At 46.4% G+C, this 15,823-nt stretch overlaps 1 protein-coding gene and 1 pseudogene across 3 annotated transcripts in view; one reads left to right on the forward strand and one right to left on the reverse strand.

Moving 5' to 3' along the window:
• Nucleotides 1-10,410, forward strand: part of GGTA1 (glycoprotein alpha-galactosyltransferase 1 (inactive)) — a 42,305-nt gene extending 31,895 nt beyond the window's left edge. For all 3 annotated transcript variants that reach the window (XM_016155940.2, XM_016155942.2, XM_016155941.2), the window contains 5 exons: nt 930-965; nt 2,723-2,788; nt 3,330-3,431; nt 7,601-7,738; nt 9,451-10,410. In XM_016155940.2, coding sequence (XP_016011426.2) covers nt 930-965; nt 2,723-2,788; nt 3,330-3,431; nt 7,601-7,738; nt 9,451-10,144 — 1,036 coding nt within the window. In that variant the 3' untranslated portion in view covers nt 10,145-10,410. The remainder of the gene's footprint in view (nt 1-929; nt 966-2,722; nt 2,789-3,329; nt 3,432-7,600; nt 7,739-9,450) is intronic.
• LOC118601472 lies at nt 2,174-2,292 on the reverse strand (annotated as a pseudogene).
• Nucleotides 10,411-15,823: the final 5,413 nt, after the last annotated feature.

A 15,823-nucleotide genomic window follows, 5' to 3' on the forward strand; every position in this document is an offset into this window, starting at 1 on the left:
CACTAACCTTAGACAGGTGGGTGGCGCTGAGCTGAAAAGGATTTTAAAATCGAACGTATCAACTGGTTAGTAAATAGAACTGTCGTTGGCAGAACATCCTGAGAGAATGCCATCCAGGACGGCGTTTGATTTGCGGCTGGATGAAAAAAAAAATCTTAGAATTTTAGAACTGGAGGAAACTTCATAAAAGTTATAATAAAAGAATGATGGTGATGGTGATGATGACGACGATGATGATGATGGTGATGGTAGCAGTTTCTAGTTATTGAGTATTTGCACGTGCCGGGAACTGGGCTCTGTGCTCCCTCCAGCTTTTAATAAGAACCCGGCAAGGTAAGTACTGGTCGGAGTTTCTGGATGAGGAACGCGGCCATCGCTGAAGCTCGGAGCCGGACACGGCCTTAGGCTCTGCAGTCATCATTCAGTTTTCTGGGAGAAGGTTAATCTTGCGTGAGGGCTGGCTGGGCCGTGGTGTTGCTGAGGACGTGGCAGGAGGGGACCCATCTGCGGAGCCTCTCTCCCTCGTTGAAGCCACCCTGGACAATGAGAAGGGCTGTCGTTTGTGTTTTGTTTTGTTTTGTTTAGTGTAGTTTTGTTTTGTTTTGTTTTGTTTGTTTAGTTTAGTTTAGTTTAGTTTTGTTTTGTTTTGTTTTGTTTTGTTTTGTTTTGTTTTGTTTTGTTTTGTTTTGTTTTACTAAGGCTTGAGAGTTTCCAGAGACCTCCCGATTCTGGGTAATACTGAAGTGACTGCAGTGGAACTTCTTGATCTCTTAAGATCATTGTGTATTTCTCAAAGGGAGGTGGAAGCCTTTGAGTAGCTAAAGCTCAGGCTCTCAACTCAGCCAAGGGCTTCAGTGATAATGGTGGAAAATGGCCTTTCTCAGAATTAAAAGTAACATGATATGTTTTTATTTCTCGCTTGCTTTTAGCCCCGAAGGCTCTTTCCTGTGGCTATATCACTCAAAGTAAGTGCTTTGAATCCTGGGTGTCTCTGGGATGGCTCCCATGACCACTCCCGTACCTCCTCCAGCCCATTCTTAACATGGCGGCTGTTGAGGGAGCCCTGGTCAAAGGTGGGGGGCCAGGGATGGGTCGCCAGGAACCTGGACTGTGGTCCTCGGGCCCCCTGGATGTGCCTTAATAGAACCAGGGCTGTGTTTTGCCCCTGCTTATTGCCCCTGCGTTGCCAATAAAAAGAATCGGGGTAGATATTGTCCCTTATGCTGCCCAGTGTGTGTTGTATAAAGACCCTTGCAAGAAATTTGAGACAAAGGATCATGGAAAACGTTTGTGTCTCCTGATGAACTAATGTGTAGTATTATTATTAATTGTGATTATTATTGGCGGTGAGAACCATGTAAACCTTCATTTTTCTATCCTTGCCTTGGTTGCCAGGAAGCTCAGAGAAAAGCATTGTGCTTAACTGCTTGTACTTTCCTCAGCCTGTGTTTCTGATACAATTTATGCCCTGGCATTAAATCCGGGCTTTTAGGCATACACAATGTCATGGAACCTTGGCAATTTTCCCAAACCTACTCAGCCACAAATGAAAATAAAGGTAAAAGCTTCCTTTTCACATGTGGCTGGGATGACCAAGGTCATGTGAAAATACCTACCTGAATGACTTACTGTTTCTGTTCCATTTTATTCTTGTGTGGTTTCTCTTCTTATTGTAATAATGTCTTGTTAATTGTAGCCACGTCAAACGTTTCCTGAACATAGCCGGGCTCTCAAACAGGTTTCATAATCTGGTTATGTTTGCTTATGCCTCACTACTCTGTTTGTCCCACCGGAGGGCATTCCGCCTCCTGGCTTACCTTCTCGCCCCTCCTCCAGAAGGCTCCCCCACCTGGGGAGACTCTCACAATGAGTGTAGGAACTTCCGCATGTGGTTCAGAGACCCTCAGATTTCTTGAGGCTGTCACTGCTGACTTTGTAGCTGACTGAATTCTCCTAGTTTAGCAAATCATTTTTGGAAAGGTTCACTGGTTTCTTTATTAAGATCACAATTTGTTAAGGTAATTTTCGACTTATAAAGCTCTTTTATGTATGCTATTTCGTTTAGTCTTTTGTTTTTTATTTTTTATTTTTAGGCAAGGCAACCCTTGGTTGACCTCACAGCTTGCAAGGACCATGTCAGCTTCAATCCTTTATTTATTTATTTTATTTGTTACACCTATAGCACCTGGTCTTCCTAGGTGGTCTCCCATCCAAGTACTAACCAGGCCTGACCCTGCTTAGCTTCCGAGATCAGACGGGATCGGGCTTATTCAGGGTAGCATGGCAGTAGACTCATTTAGTCTTAAAGCTATGTTCATGGCAGTTATTATTATTATTATTATTATTCTTGTATTATTATCTGACTTTTCAGAGGAGAAGAATAGAGATTCAGAGAGGGGAAAACGTTCTATCACAGTCATACAACTAATAAGTGGCAGATCCAGGTCCCAGATTTATGTATTAATGTCCCCGATCCCTACCCCTGTCATTCTTGCCTCTTCTTCTCCCCTGCTGGCGCTACCTAAGGGACGAAAGATCCGGGCAGTTGAGTCCATCCTCTCTCCTTCAGCCAGAACAGCTTCACTTCTATCTGTTTTACCAATTGGCAGTTTTAAAAAAAAATTTTTTTTAAGACCTTTCTGTCATAAAAAGAGTTCGGAAAACCCCAGTTTGAGACTGCCTCATTTTCTAAAAATATTTGTCATCTTTTTTCATTTCTTAGAAACCCAGAACTTGGTGACAACGGTAGTCAGAAACACTGGTGGTTTCCAAGGTGGCTTAACGATGGGTAAGGAGACGGGGGGAAGAGCTGTGTTTTTCTACCTGTCGTACGTTACTAGGGTCCAAACAAAACGGCTCCGCTGTCCTTCGCTGTCACTCATCTTTCTGGCTTAATGAAACCATATGAAGAATCTCTTCTGTGGTTGGCACTGGAACATTAAAGTGCTCTTGTCTTTGTTTTTTGTATTTAAATTGGGGGCGAGTGAGAATTGGGTTGACGTTCAGATAGAAAGAAGACTATCGTAAGATAAAATGTTCTGATGAGGACAGTTTTATCAAGATTTTCTCGCTCCCTGAAAAAAGACCTGAGCCTTCTTGGGTCATTAAATTACTAACTATGCCAACTCGGAAGGATATGACGAAAGATGGGTTACTGCGCCTTTTCATTAAAAGTACGTGTTTATGAATAACCATTTAGTACCAAGAAACTTCTCCGGCCGTTCACTTGCCAAACGTGTTTCTTTCTTCTAAACGCGTTTTGATCGACTGTTCCCAACACTGTAGGTCGTCCTCCCTGCCTTACTCAGCTTGCTTTCCCTTTGTACTAGGACTCACAATTACCAGGAGGAAGATGACATAGACAGAGAAAAGGAACAAAGAAGGGAAGACAGCGAAGAAGAGCTTCAGCTCTCGGACTGGTTTAATCCACGGTAAGAGAAGGCGTCGCCCACGCGCAGGAAACTCATAGCTCAGGAAGAGGTGGGGGGCTGTGTAGGTAACAATGTCACTGAGATCATTCCTGAGTGGGGAGACTGAGTCTTAGCATCTATCAGACCTTTAACGACAGACTAGATGAGAAACTGAGAATCGGGATGTTTCAATGCAGATGCTTGAGCAAACACAACGATTCTGACAATAATTGGCTAATGGCACCAGATGAATCACAAAGTACGGGAACCAAACGGGGGTGGGGGTCATACATGTCACAGCGTGTTGTAGAAAGCCGCAGGACCTAGAGTCAGTAAGAAAAGTCTCTCTGAGATTCAGTCAGCTCGTCTGTAAAATGGCAACAATGATACGAAATCTCATGGGGGCATCTTCCGTCCGACTTGCGTCTAGCCGCCCGCTTGAAGTCTCTGCCTGTCTCGCAGGGGCCCAGGGCCCACCCCACCCTCATTGTTCTCCTCATTTCCCGTCTCGGGCCAGAGTCTGGGACACCTCCCATTCAGCCTTCTCCTCCACCCGCCTCACAGTCTACTTCATTACTGTGTTCTGTTCATTCTTCTTCCCCAATTCTCCCCGCATCATGTCCTCTGCATTCCACAGCCACCACCTCTGTTCACGCCGCCGTGGGCTCTCTGCCGGACCCCCCTCCGCCATGGAGCTGCGCAGGAGTCCAGTAAATGACGCGTGATATACATCTTTGTTGACCTTCACGATTCCTAGAATTTTAACACTTCCTCCTCTCAACCACAATGTTCCCATAATTAAGCACATGAAATAGAAAGAAAGGGGAAAAAAAAAAAAAAAAAAAAACCCCTTCAAACTGCCAATAACCCAGGCAGGTATGTGGTTCTGGAGGCCGCGTGATTTTGTGGGAAGCCTTTGGCCTGCGCTGGTGGAAACACACCGGCTGAAGGAATACGATAGGTCCCACGCTCGGAAGGGAGGGTTTGGGGCAGCTCCGAGTCTTTCCTGGCTCCTTTTTCTCCTTCTGGAGCCTCATCTTCGTGACCTGGGCCATCTCTGGCAGTTGGCAGTGACAAAGGCTAGCCCTTGCACACGTGGGGTCTGCCCGCTGTCGCTTCTTTTTGGGGGGTGTTTGGAGGTTTCAGGGGCTCTTGATAAACCATTTCATCCCGGAAGCTGATCGCATCCACTCTCCCTCCTCTCCGCACCGCCTGCGTTTTCAGCCTGTCATCCGGCTTCTTGGTGGGGGGCACTGACATGTTGGAATTGCCAGTGGAATTTAATCATTAACAGCTGAGAAATAGGACACTTTAATTTTTCATTAAATATTAATTTTTAATGATGCTACTTCCACCCCTCCTCCCTGCTCGAAAGAGTCTTCCCAGCCAAGTAACCACACGGTACACTGGTTCTCTGACTGAGTGCTCGTGCAGTTGACAAGTGTGTGGTAGGCTGACCACCTGTCAGGACCGTGCGATTCTCAAGGGGCAGGATGGGGGAGGGGCTCAGGTCTCTGATCTCAAGCTCAGCAGAGGGCCTGGCGGGGAGCAGGGACTCAGAAAATCCGCATCGAGGGACTGTGTGCCGGGGTCTGGCCCTTCCCATAACCCAGACGGAGAAGGACGTGGTTCCTTTCCCCTCGCCTACCAGCTCATTATTTGTAAAATGGGGGCGGTGATAGCATGGTCGTGAGGATTAAATGAGAGAATGAAAGTCAAGTACTTAGCCTCTGAGCACTGTAAGAATTAAGTGTACCTGCTCTGTTTTCTGCTCTTCCTCTTTCTCTTCCTTGAAAAAAGAAGCATTACCTGCTTAGCAGATGTCCAGCTCTCACTCGGCTGCATGACTTAGCTAGCAGACTGGGTCAGAGCCACTAAAAGCGCTCTGACAGGCTAAAACGAAGAACTGCAGTGAATGAGGTAACAATACGTGGGAGAGTTTAAGTTTAGAAACGTTGGTTATAGAGGTATAAGCCACGTGTCTGTGTGTGTGTGTGTGTGTGTGTGTGTGTGATTTTTTTTTTTTGGTTTGAAACCCTGTCATTCAACAAAGCTGGTTTTATGTGACTAAGAGCATCGCATAAGCTTCTAAAAACAAAGAAAAAAAAAAGCTCATCATTTCTCATTCTGTGGGAGCTAATTTGAGTGGAAATAATGACAGGCTGGGTTTTAACTCTGGTTTCATCAGCGTAGCAAGTTAATGCTCACAGAAGAAGCGATACGGGCTGGTTCAGAGCACAGGAGCCAAAAGTCAGCCTATCTGGGTTCAAATCCCAGTGTTGCCCTTTACTAGCTGTGTGTCATCCGGCAAGTTATTGAACCTCTCTGTGCTGCCGTTTCCTCACTGGTAAAATGAGGGTCAAAATAGCACGCACCTCTGAAGAGCAAAGTTCTCAGCACAGCGCCTGGCCCCACAGGAAGTGATCAGTGGGACCATCATCAGCGTCCGGCTGTGCGGCCTTGGACAAGTGAACAAGTCTTTCTGAGCCTTGGTGTTCTTACCCACACAGTGGACCTAATATGTGGCAGGCCTGTTGCAAGGACTAAAAGAAAAAGAGTAGGTCAGTGCCTGGCACAGGTTGGCCCAGAGTCTAAAATAGCTTCTCTCGTGGCCAAAGTAAACCAAGGGCAGCTGTCCGCGCACCCAGCACATCCGGGTGTGAGGGCAGAGCTGAGTCTCAGGTCGAGACTCCGGACAAGATAAGGCAGGTGGGGAGAGCGGCCTGAGAGTGACCCCCCCACCCCCACCCCACCCTGTCTCTGGAGGCAACTCCAGCTGTGCAGGGGGGAACCGGCCAGAATCAGGGTGCAGGGCAGGGGTGGGAGGGCATAGTCAGCTCGGGAATTAGAGTGCAGAGCCAGGTGACAGAGGGACAGGAGGCCTGAGGACCGGCCTACTGAGTCTCTTTTTCACTCTGGGGCTAGGGCTGGGGCGAGGCGGGAGTTGACCCAGCCTTGCCCAGCCTCGCCGAGGGAGAACCTGGCTTTGCTGGTGAGGTAGAGACAGTTCGGTGAAAACCCACCCTCCACCATGTGTGAGGGGAAGGGACATTCTCATTGGCCATCTCGCCTGATAGCCTCTCCAGGGCCACATGCAAGCAGCCAGCTGGGGACTCAACTCAGGGACCACCGGGACTTTGTCCCAAACACTGACCTCCCTCCCGTGGTAGATGAAGTACAAGCACAGGCGTAGCCGGGGCCAGGCCTGCGCACGAGGGCTTCGAATCTAAACCGCTGTGTCTCTGACTCTGCTTCCCAGCAGGGGAAATGCACACACTTCCTGAGCAAAAGGGGATCAGAGCTGAGTCTCACCACCCCCTCCGGGCTGAGTTCCACCCTCGTGCTGGGCCCCAGCCGCTGCTGAGCCTTTCTGCGTTTATCGTTTAGTTTGTCTGCCATAGCCTGTAGCTCTTACATGGCTTCTTTTGTTTGTGTTGGCTTTGCCAAGTTCCTTTCAAGCGCTCTGAGGGGAATTGGGGGGGTGGTGGTGGGGGACACGCCCCACCCCCGCCTTGCGCTGCTGGTGGGGAGGTTCTGTGCCTGAGCCCCCTGTTTCAGCCTCAGCTGCGGGGGCCTCCTTCGGGTCTCTTCTTTTCTGGGGGAACTCTGTCTCCTTGTTTTTGTAAAATGAAGGGTGAACACCAGAACCCCCTGAGCCTACTGTCCTTTTTTGGCCTAGAACCAGGTTCTTATCCAGAAATCCTTTTCTGGCAAAAGGCAGATCGAAACCGTTTTTTCTCTTTTAGCTCAGTGTCACTCTCTAATCTCCCTGTGTCAAGGATCAGGCCTCAGGCTCAGATGGGCACCCACGGGGATAAATAATGCATAGAGATGCCACTGGCAGCTTAGGAAGGGGCTAGGCACCTAGGGGAAGATAATTGGAAGGAAGAGGAGAACAAGGAAAGCAGAGAAAGGGGAAAAGGGTATGAGATACACAGGTAAGATCTCCATAAGGGCCCCGAAGGCAGCCCTCAGAGGCACCTGGGCCCGAGCCTCCTGTCCCAGAAGCACCCAGAAGATGCTGCCCCTGAAATGTCACTCAGCCCAGCTGACTGCTTGGCGTTACTCCGGTCAGGATTCAGAGACGGTCCCCACAAATCATAGCAGACCCCAGGTTTCCCGAAGACAGCCTCTTCCCCACCTTAGCAAAGCTGTCCCCAACTCACGGAACTCTCACGTTTTGTCACCAGGAAACGCCCAGAGGTTGTGACAGTGACCGGATGGAATGCGCCAGTTGTGTGGGAAGGCACTTACAACAGAGCCATCTTAGAAAATTACTATGGCAAACAGAAAATTACTGTGGGGTTGACCGTTTTTGCGATCGGAAGGTAGGTGTCACTATTAAAATAGACCTTGACTTTTTCTGTTACAACTGTAAAAATGTTTGGGAGGGGCCCCCTGGGCATACAGAGGCTGTTCACGACTTGCCTGAAGTATTAGATAGGAGAATGTTACAATGCGACCATTTCAATCCCATTTCTGCTGAGGCCCCAAAAAGATGAGAACAAAGGTGAGCCGACGTCTCCCACCTCAAAGTGAGGGTGGGTCACAGGGAAAAATGTCTGTTACACTCTGTGAGCCTGGAGTCTACAGTAAACCCACGACCACTTCCACCCCGACCTTCGCCGCTTCCTCTGGAAATTCCAGAAGTGCCAATGGTTCGCTTCAGTTTGCATCATTCTTTCTCCTAAGCAATCAAGACCCAAGACCAAGGACAGAGGATTTATGTCAAGTTCTCGGTCAAGGGTGACTGAGGCACGGTGGCTTTTTGTGTCGGAGCATGGCTGACCACTCTCGTAGGGTCCCTGGGTGCCTCGCCCTAGCCACGCTAGAAGATTTCGACCCCTGGAGTCTGGTTGGTCAGACTTCCTCTTCCAGAGGTTGGATAGGTTCCTCTTTCAGCGTCCATTTCCTTCTTTAGAACGTTTCTCCCAAAACTGCAATCATTTTTTACTTGATTAGTAGCTTGTACTATTGGTTTTAAAATACAACCCATTTTGCTCTTTGGGAGAATTTTTTTTTTTTTTTCCCCAGAAAAGAAAATCAGAAGTTCAGTTGTACCATCCTGATGTTGGTTATCGATGGTGGAGGAAGATGTGGGAGAGAGTGAAGAGTAGAGAGATATACGGGCACTGTCTGTGCTTTGGGCTCAAAATGTTCTAAAAAAAAAAAAAAGCCTATTTAAAAAAAAAAGGAAAAAATCGTTAAAAAATGGTGGTGCCTGGACAAAGGATTGGGGTTTTGGGTGACCAGTGGGAGGTTCGCAGGGTGACTATGTAATATAGAAAGGTATCGATGTCTCTTAACCCATTCTCTGGGTCCCAGAGGAGAAAGTTGCTAAGAGAGTGCATCTTAAATGTTCTCACCACCAAAAAAGAAATGGTAATTATGTGATGTGATTGAGGTGTTAGCTAGTATTAAGGTGGGGTAATCATTTTGCATGTATATCAAAGAAACACTGTACACCTTAAACTTATACAATGTTATATGTTCATTATATACCAATAAAGCTGGGAGAAAAAAGAATTTGAACCCCCTTTGCCTGTCCAAGGTCTGAACCAAGACAAAGGGCTAAGTAAATATCATCTCTATTGCAGCTGAAGCTAATAGCGGAGAACGTGCCTTACATCTGCAGGCCTGGGCTTTCTAACACCGAACCACAGAATTAGAAAGACTTAGGTGCCCAGGCACGTACAGCACTAGAAACTGCAGGCCTCCGGACATGGCAGTAGGGCCTGTGCCACTGAGCTTACTGCAAGGCCCGGAGCACCCATGCTCTCTCCAACTGGTCGGCTTCCAGGAGCCACAGAAAGGAGGGGACAGGCCTGTGCTCCTGAGGACAGGGCAGTCGGAGAAGTCCCTCCGCCTCCCCCAGGCTGATGACTGAATGGTGGAGAGCAGCTAGGGAATGTTACAGTAACAGACGTCTCTCCATGTGAAAACATACATCTGGGATGGGAAAAAACATTTATCTCTTAAACTTCCAAATGAAAACAAAATCATTAGAAGAGTACAATTATCCTGTTCTCCTTTGTTTCAGATACATTGAGCATTACCTGGAGGAGTTTTTAATATCTGCTAATAGGTACTTCATGGTTGGCCACAAAGTCATATTTTACATCATGGTGGACGATGTGTCCAGGTTGCCGATGATAGAGCTGGACTCTCTGCGTTCCTTCAAAGTGTTTGAGATCAAGGCTGAGAAGAGGTGGCAGGACATCAGCATGATGCGTATGAAGACCATCGGGGAGCACATCGTAAGCCACATCCAGCACGAGGTCGACTTCCTCTTCTGCATGGACGTGGACCAGGTCTTCCAAGACACCTTCGGGGTGGAGACGCTGGGCCAGTCGGTGGCTCAGCTCCAGGCCTGGTGGTATAAGGCGGATCCTGACGAATTTACCTACGAGAGGCGGAAGGAGTCGGCAGCATACATTCCCTTCGGCCAAGGGGATTTTTATTACCACGCGGCCGTTTTTGGAGGAACACCCATTCAGGTCTTAAACATCACCCGGGAGTGCTTCCAGGGGATCCTTCAGGACAAGAAAAATGACATAGAAGCCGAGTGGCATGATGAAAGCCACTTAAACAAGTATTTCCTTCTCAACAAACCCACTAAAATTTTATCCCCGGAATATTGCTGGGATTATCATATAGGCCTGCCTTCAGATATTAAGACCGTCAAGATATCTTGGCAGAAAAAAGAATATAATTTGGTTAGAAATAATGTCTGACTTTAAATTGTGCCTGTAATTGTATGAATTTCAGAGAGTATCATTCTGGCTACTTTCTCAGAAAAGTAACATTTAATTTTAACTTTAAAAATGTACTAACACAACACCAACCCAGCAAGTACATACTATTCTTCCTTATAACTTTGAGCCTTGTAATGTGGGAGAATGAACCGATGGTAATCAGATGTAAATTCCCAGTGATTTCCTATCTATTCTGGGTTTGGGGAAAATACTATCAGCTGAACCAAAAAAAAAAAAAAAAAAAATCACAGGCAAAGAAAAAGCCAGAAATACTCTACATGTGCCAGAGAATGTACTGTAGAAAAGGGTGCTAAAGGAAGTGTTTGGCAACAAGATACAATTGTCAGAAGTACTCCCTATATTTCAGCGTCTTCCTGTTTTTGCCGAATCTAAAGGAACACAGAGTTGCTTTGCAGCAGGAGAACTCCGAGGAGCATTCGATCTACCTCGGCACGCCTCAGATGGCTTCGATATCACATCGCTTCAGGCCCTTTCTAAGTCCACGTCCTTTTCTCTCAGGATGTTGTTTGGCTTCTGTGAGAAACACTGGTCGAGATTCTCCGTGGCTATCACGGTGGTGAATGTTTGGAGTCGCAGGGAATCTGAAGGGGCCCATGTGTGCTCAGGAAGTGCAAACAAAGCCTCAAAGTGAGCTTGCCCTGAAATAGCAGAGAGAGAGTGGAAAGAGACGGGGCTTGTGACTGGAGAATGCCACCGCAGAGGAGCGCAGGACGTGGGGCTGGCGAGCAGACGCAGCGTGTATCTGGGCCCAGAATGAAAGGAGGACCATGTGGATGGCCTCCAGCCTCCTCGATCCCACAATAACCAGAGCAGAGGGGGCCTGAATGGAAGCTGCTTCTTGTTTTGCCCAAGTTGCATTCAGTCTGCGAGATTCAGCAACTTGTGTCTTCAGATCTTTGGCAGAGGACAAGAGACTGCAGTGGATTGAAGAGGGTGGCAAGGAGCTGCATTTCGCAGACCTGGGCTTCGTGGCAGTCATTTATCGCTGATGTGAGCTTCGTGACAGTCAGTCATCGGCAAGTCCCTCTGCCACCCGCTCGAACCCTCAGGGTCCCTCTGCCTATCTTGCCCCACTTGGAGGGCTGACATCAAGGAGTCCAGCCTTCCCATCAAGTAACCTGTCATTTCCCCTACTCCATCTGCACTACTGAGGTGTAACAACCAGATGCATTTAATAAAGTGGTTAATTGATTTTCTATCAGAAGCAGAGGGATGGCAATGGGAGACCCGGTCCTCACGACTGAGCACCTTAATATTCAATTCCCTTCTCTAAGAGAAGTTGTGAAATTCTACATATTATTTAAAGTCAAGCAATTCAGTGTAAAGGAAGCTAAGAGGCAACATTTACATACGCAGGTGTATTTATATTTTGCTCGTGTTCCGGTCTAGGTCATTTGTTTCCATTTCTAAGGGATTTATCTGAAGAACCACTGCACTGGCTTGATGTTCAGCACAGTGGGCTTTCCCGAGAAATGAAACCTACATTTTCTCCATGCATAGTGCCTCCTCCTGCTCTTCACTTCTTGCCAAAAAATACTACAACCCGACAAAACAAAACCGACAAAAATCCTGCAGAAGTGGACTGCGCGAAAGAAAAAGATCACGTCAGTTAAGCTCCTGCTTCTCTGGAACTCAAATTTTCTAGGATTCATTCTGAAGTAGGGAAAGTTAATGATTTAAGTCTTGAACCAAAGAAATAATCTATCCTGAAAGAAAAAGGGTTTATGTTTACTTTCGAGGAAATCTTGATTTTTTAAAAATTCATTTAAATTTAAATCCCAAGTGGACAAATTAAAAAACTCATTAATAGTTATTCTTAAATGTTTTTTCTTTTTTTAAAAAAAATAATTTTCTTGATCTACAATTAAATAAATTATTTTCTCAGTATATTCTGGTCTGGTCATAGATTGTGCATTTTCTCCCAGAGATGTTCAGAATTGTCAATTAGAGAATTTTAAATTCTCAGTCTCCAAAAAGTCCTTGTGCCCTTCTAAAAATGTGTCCACTATTACAAAGATAGAAAGAATGTGGTTGAGATTTGCAAACTTTTAAAACAACAGCCGTTCATATAGAGGTTTCCGAAGTGATGCGCTAAAGTAATTAGCTGCCAGGGGAAGACTCAGTAGGAAAAGGCTCAACCCTGACGCTTGGTGTGGGGCACCAGGGCAAAGGGAGGAGACAGTGCCTTAACCATGTCTGGGGGTTTTTAGACCTGACCTCTAGGGAATATGTCTGGTCAAGGGAATCCTGGGAAAAGGCTGGGTTTCCAGCAAGTCTGGGAACATGTATTTGTAATAATATAAAAATGAAAGGTGACCAGGCTGGTGGAGTGTCGCGTAGTGGATATACAACAGGGCGCGATGCCCTCATGGTAGAGAATGAATTCCCTTTTGTAGATGAGCAAAGTAAGGTTCAGTAAGGTTCAGCCACCCAGCTGGAAAGTGCTGAGCTGAAGCCTACACCAGAGAAGCTGAGAAGGGTAAATGTGTTGACAGCGCACATCTGGAGGGCCATGTTTCACATCGGAGAAAAGGCAGCTTTACAGAAGCATGTATAAAGGGGCGTCTTTGCCACAAAGAATATTTTTTAAACTAGATATGTTTCCGGTCTGTACCATTTCCCACTTTTTATGCACTAAAACTGCCACAAATGCATTCATCAGTTAAAATGAATCATGTAAAAAAAATAAAAATAAAAGACTGTGTGATCATTCTTTCTTTACATAATGCATGCAGGGCTGACCTAAGCCCTTTGGGGCACATGAGCTGTTCTGCCAAGGCCGTGCCTTGGAGGGCGTAATTGGGGGCAGGTGGAGGAGACAGCTATCTCTCCTCCCACTCCACCTCTAATCTGGTGGTCACATGCAGCTGGAAGGGCAGAAGTTTCTTTAAGGCTAGAAGGGTCTAACTTCTCTTCCTTCTTAGAATCTTCATCTTTGATCCCTTCCAGCCAGAGTCGCCATGTGACTTACTAACGAGGGAGCTACAGCTATGGCAATACTTATAGGTACAAGTATTTATTAAATGTACTATTTGTTAAATACACCTTATGTAAATGAATAACACAGGCATGGTAGCATACTCTCAAGTGTGAAGCATCAGGAAGCATGAAAGCACAACAATGCATAATTTTTTAAAATAAATTTATTCAAAGTAGTTTCAAGTATACAGTACATTGGTTATAATGCATAATTTTTAAGGAGAGAAAGAAGATTTAAGTGGGGATCCATTGGTCAAAGCCTCAGATCTGAAAGGATGCAGAGCTAGGATTCAAACCCAGGACTGTCTGATTCTAAATCCACTGCTCTTTCCACAGCCCTGTCTGCTTCCGTCTTTCACGTGTGTGTGTGCACGCACGTGTGCACACACGCGCACACTAACCATCTTGTTTTTGAAATTGAAGGACACCGAGGAATCACCATAAAAAGCTCTCAATTCCTATACTAGGCATTAAAGAGCTAGAACTTAGACCAGAAATTCTTCAGAAGCAGAATGTAGGTCTAAACTCGTCACATAGACAGACTGGAGAAGTTAGGGGCTCAGGGTCTGCGGAGGAGGGAAAGATGCGGGTGGGTGGAAATAGCCTTGGAGGAGCTGACTCAGAACTGAGCTTCGAAAGAGAGAACAGGGTCACTGTGACGAGTGGAGGTGAAGTGAGATTTCAGAGGAAGAAGCAGATGTAAAGCACAGAGGGCTGCGATAAGACTTTCACAGAGACCCACACGAATGGTGCTGAGGACTTGGGACTGAGTGAGATCACCTGGCAGAGCCTGTGTGAACAGCAGCAGAGGCCATGGGAGTGCTCGGGCTGTGGAGGGCCTCACATTGGCCCTGCATCTGTGGCTTGCTTTCTCCCCTCCCAGCAACGCTCGTTCTCCTTTATGGAACCCATGTGATTTCTCTGGAAGCTGGTGCCTCGGATGGAGCAAGTGATCCAGGCTAAGCCAATCAGCACCTCCTATTCCTTTGGTGACAATGATTGACCCAGAGGCAGGCAGGTGACCGAAACTAGTCCTGTCAAAGTGAATCTCAGGTGTTCAGGAAATGAGGACGCCTGTAACATTGGGAGCTGCTAACATCTCTGGTAACTAGAAGAGAGAGCAGCATTACAAGGAAACTGACAATAGGACTGGAAGAGCAGGGGACCGGAAGGAAACCCAGCCCTTGACAACCCTGAGCCACTGGCTCCAGCCTTACCTGAAGCCTGCACTGCCTATGGGCTTCTTGAATGTGTGAGCCAAAAAGTACCAGTATTGTTTAAGCCAATTGGAACTGGCCTTCTCTTCTAACTGAAAATACCCCCCACTGAACTCTTCCAGCATGGTTAGTGCCTTAAATGCTCACTGCAGTCTGTCTTTGCATCAGCTTCAGCACCTTATCTCAGAGGCACTGCTTAATCAACATCTACAAGATGAATGAATTCATTCATTATCACACCATTCCCATCATGCCTCACAAGAAGGGCTTTTTATCATAAAAAAAAATTAACTTTGATTGTGGACCGTGGGTCCTACTTCAAAGTAGATGCTTTTATATCTGGCAACTGGAATTTCCCTCCCTGTGGTACACAGTAACCCGGGAGGGGCGGCCCGAGCCTGGCGCATAACCTACTGAGTTCAGCGCTGCTTAAGATCAGTGATGTCTAAGATGAATTTGCACCACCACCATCACCACCTCTGTTTCTCAGCCCCTACCCTGGCCCCAGGGATACTTGGCAATGTCTGAAAAGATTGTTGGTTGTCACCGCTTGATGGTGGGGTGGGCTGATACATCTAATGGGTAGAAGTACACAGTTAAACATCCTAAAATGCACAGAAGGATCCCCATGAGAAAGAATTATTTGGCTCAAAATGTCGATAATGATGAGACTGAGTCCACTGATGTAAAGTTCCCTAGGGGGTGGCTCCAAAGTGTAGTGGTTAGCACATCTGTTATACATGCAGAAGGTCCTGGGTCCGTGCCTCAGGTGGAGCCACGGACCATACCCCGGGTGAGCCAGGCCCCAGGTGCACACCGCGAGCATGTGGGAGCTCCGCCTTCAGAGATCCAGTTCTTAAGGGGAAATGGCAACATTCATAAGTCAGGGGTGGAATGGAGGTAGAAGGGGGCAGGGGACATTAAAGAGGAGAAAATAAAATAAATAAAATAAAACTTAAAAAAATAAAATAAAATTCACTATGACTTCAGTAAGAAGGAAATGCGCATAATATCCACCTGTCTATACCCTAGGAATAGTCTCTGATGAGCTTCCAAAGCTTGGAACTCACCACTTCTTAGTCCTATAACATTCACAGCAAAACAAAAGCATAGAGCAGTTCCCATTCTGGACACTAGAGGGCAAGAATTGCCGAAGACAACACTAAGTAACTGCAGTGATAAAAACCAAAAAATATTCTTTTCTGGGCCTGGTGAAGACTGCTATAGATATTTAAAGTATGGGACTGAAAAATCAGCCAAAGTTAGGATACACTGTCAGTGAATTGACTTTAACTTCAGAATAAAAGGTGGTTATGCTAGCTGAGTGTTTAGCATTGAGACTAATACATTTAAAAAATTGTTTTCTAGTCTAAAAGCTAGCATTATTATAACTGGTTTACATATTGGTTTATAACTCCATAATTTGTTTTCTACATACTGA

This window comes from Rousettus aegyptiacus, unplaced genomic scaffold, assembly GCF_014176215.1.
Source record: "Rousettus aegyptiacus isolate mRouAeg1 unplaced genomic scaffold, mRouAeg1.p scaffold_m13_p_3, whole genome shotgun sequence".
Lineage (NCBI taxonomy): Eukaryota > Metazoa > Chordata > Mammalia > Chiroptera > Pteropodidae > Rousettus > Rousettus aegyptiacus.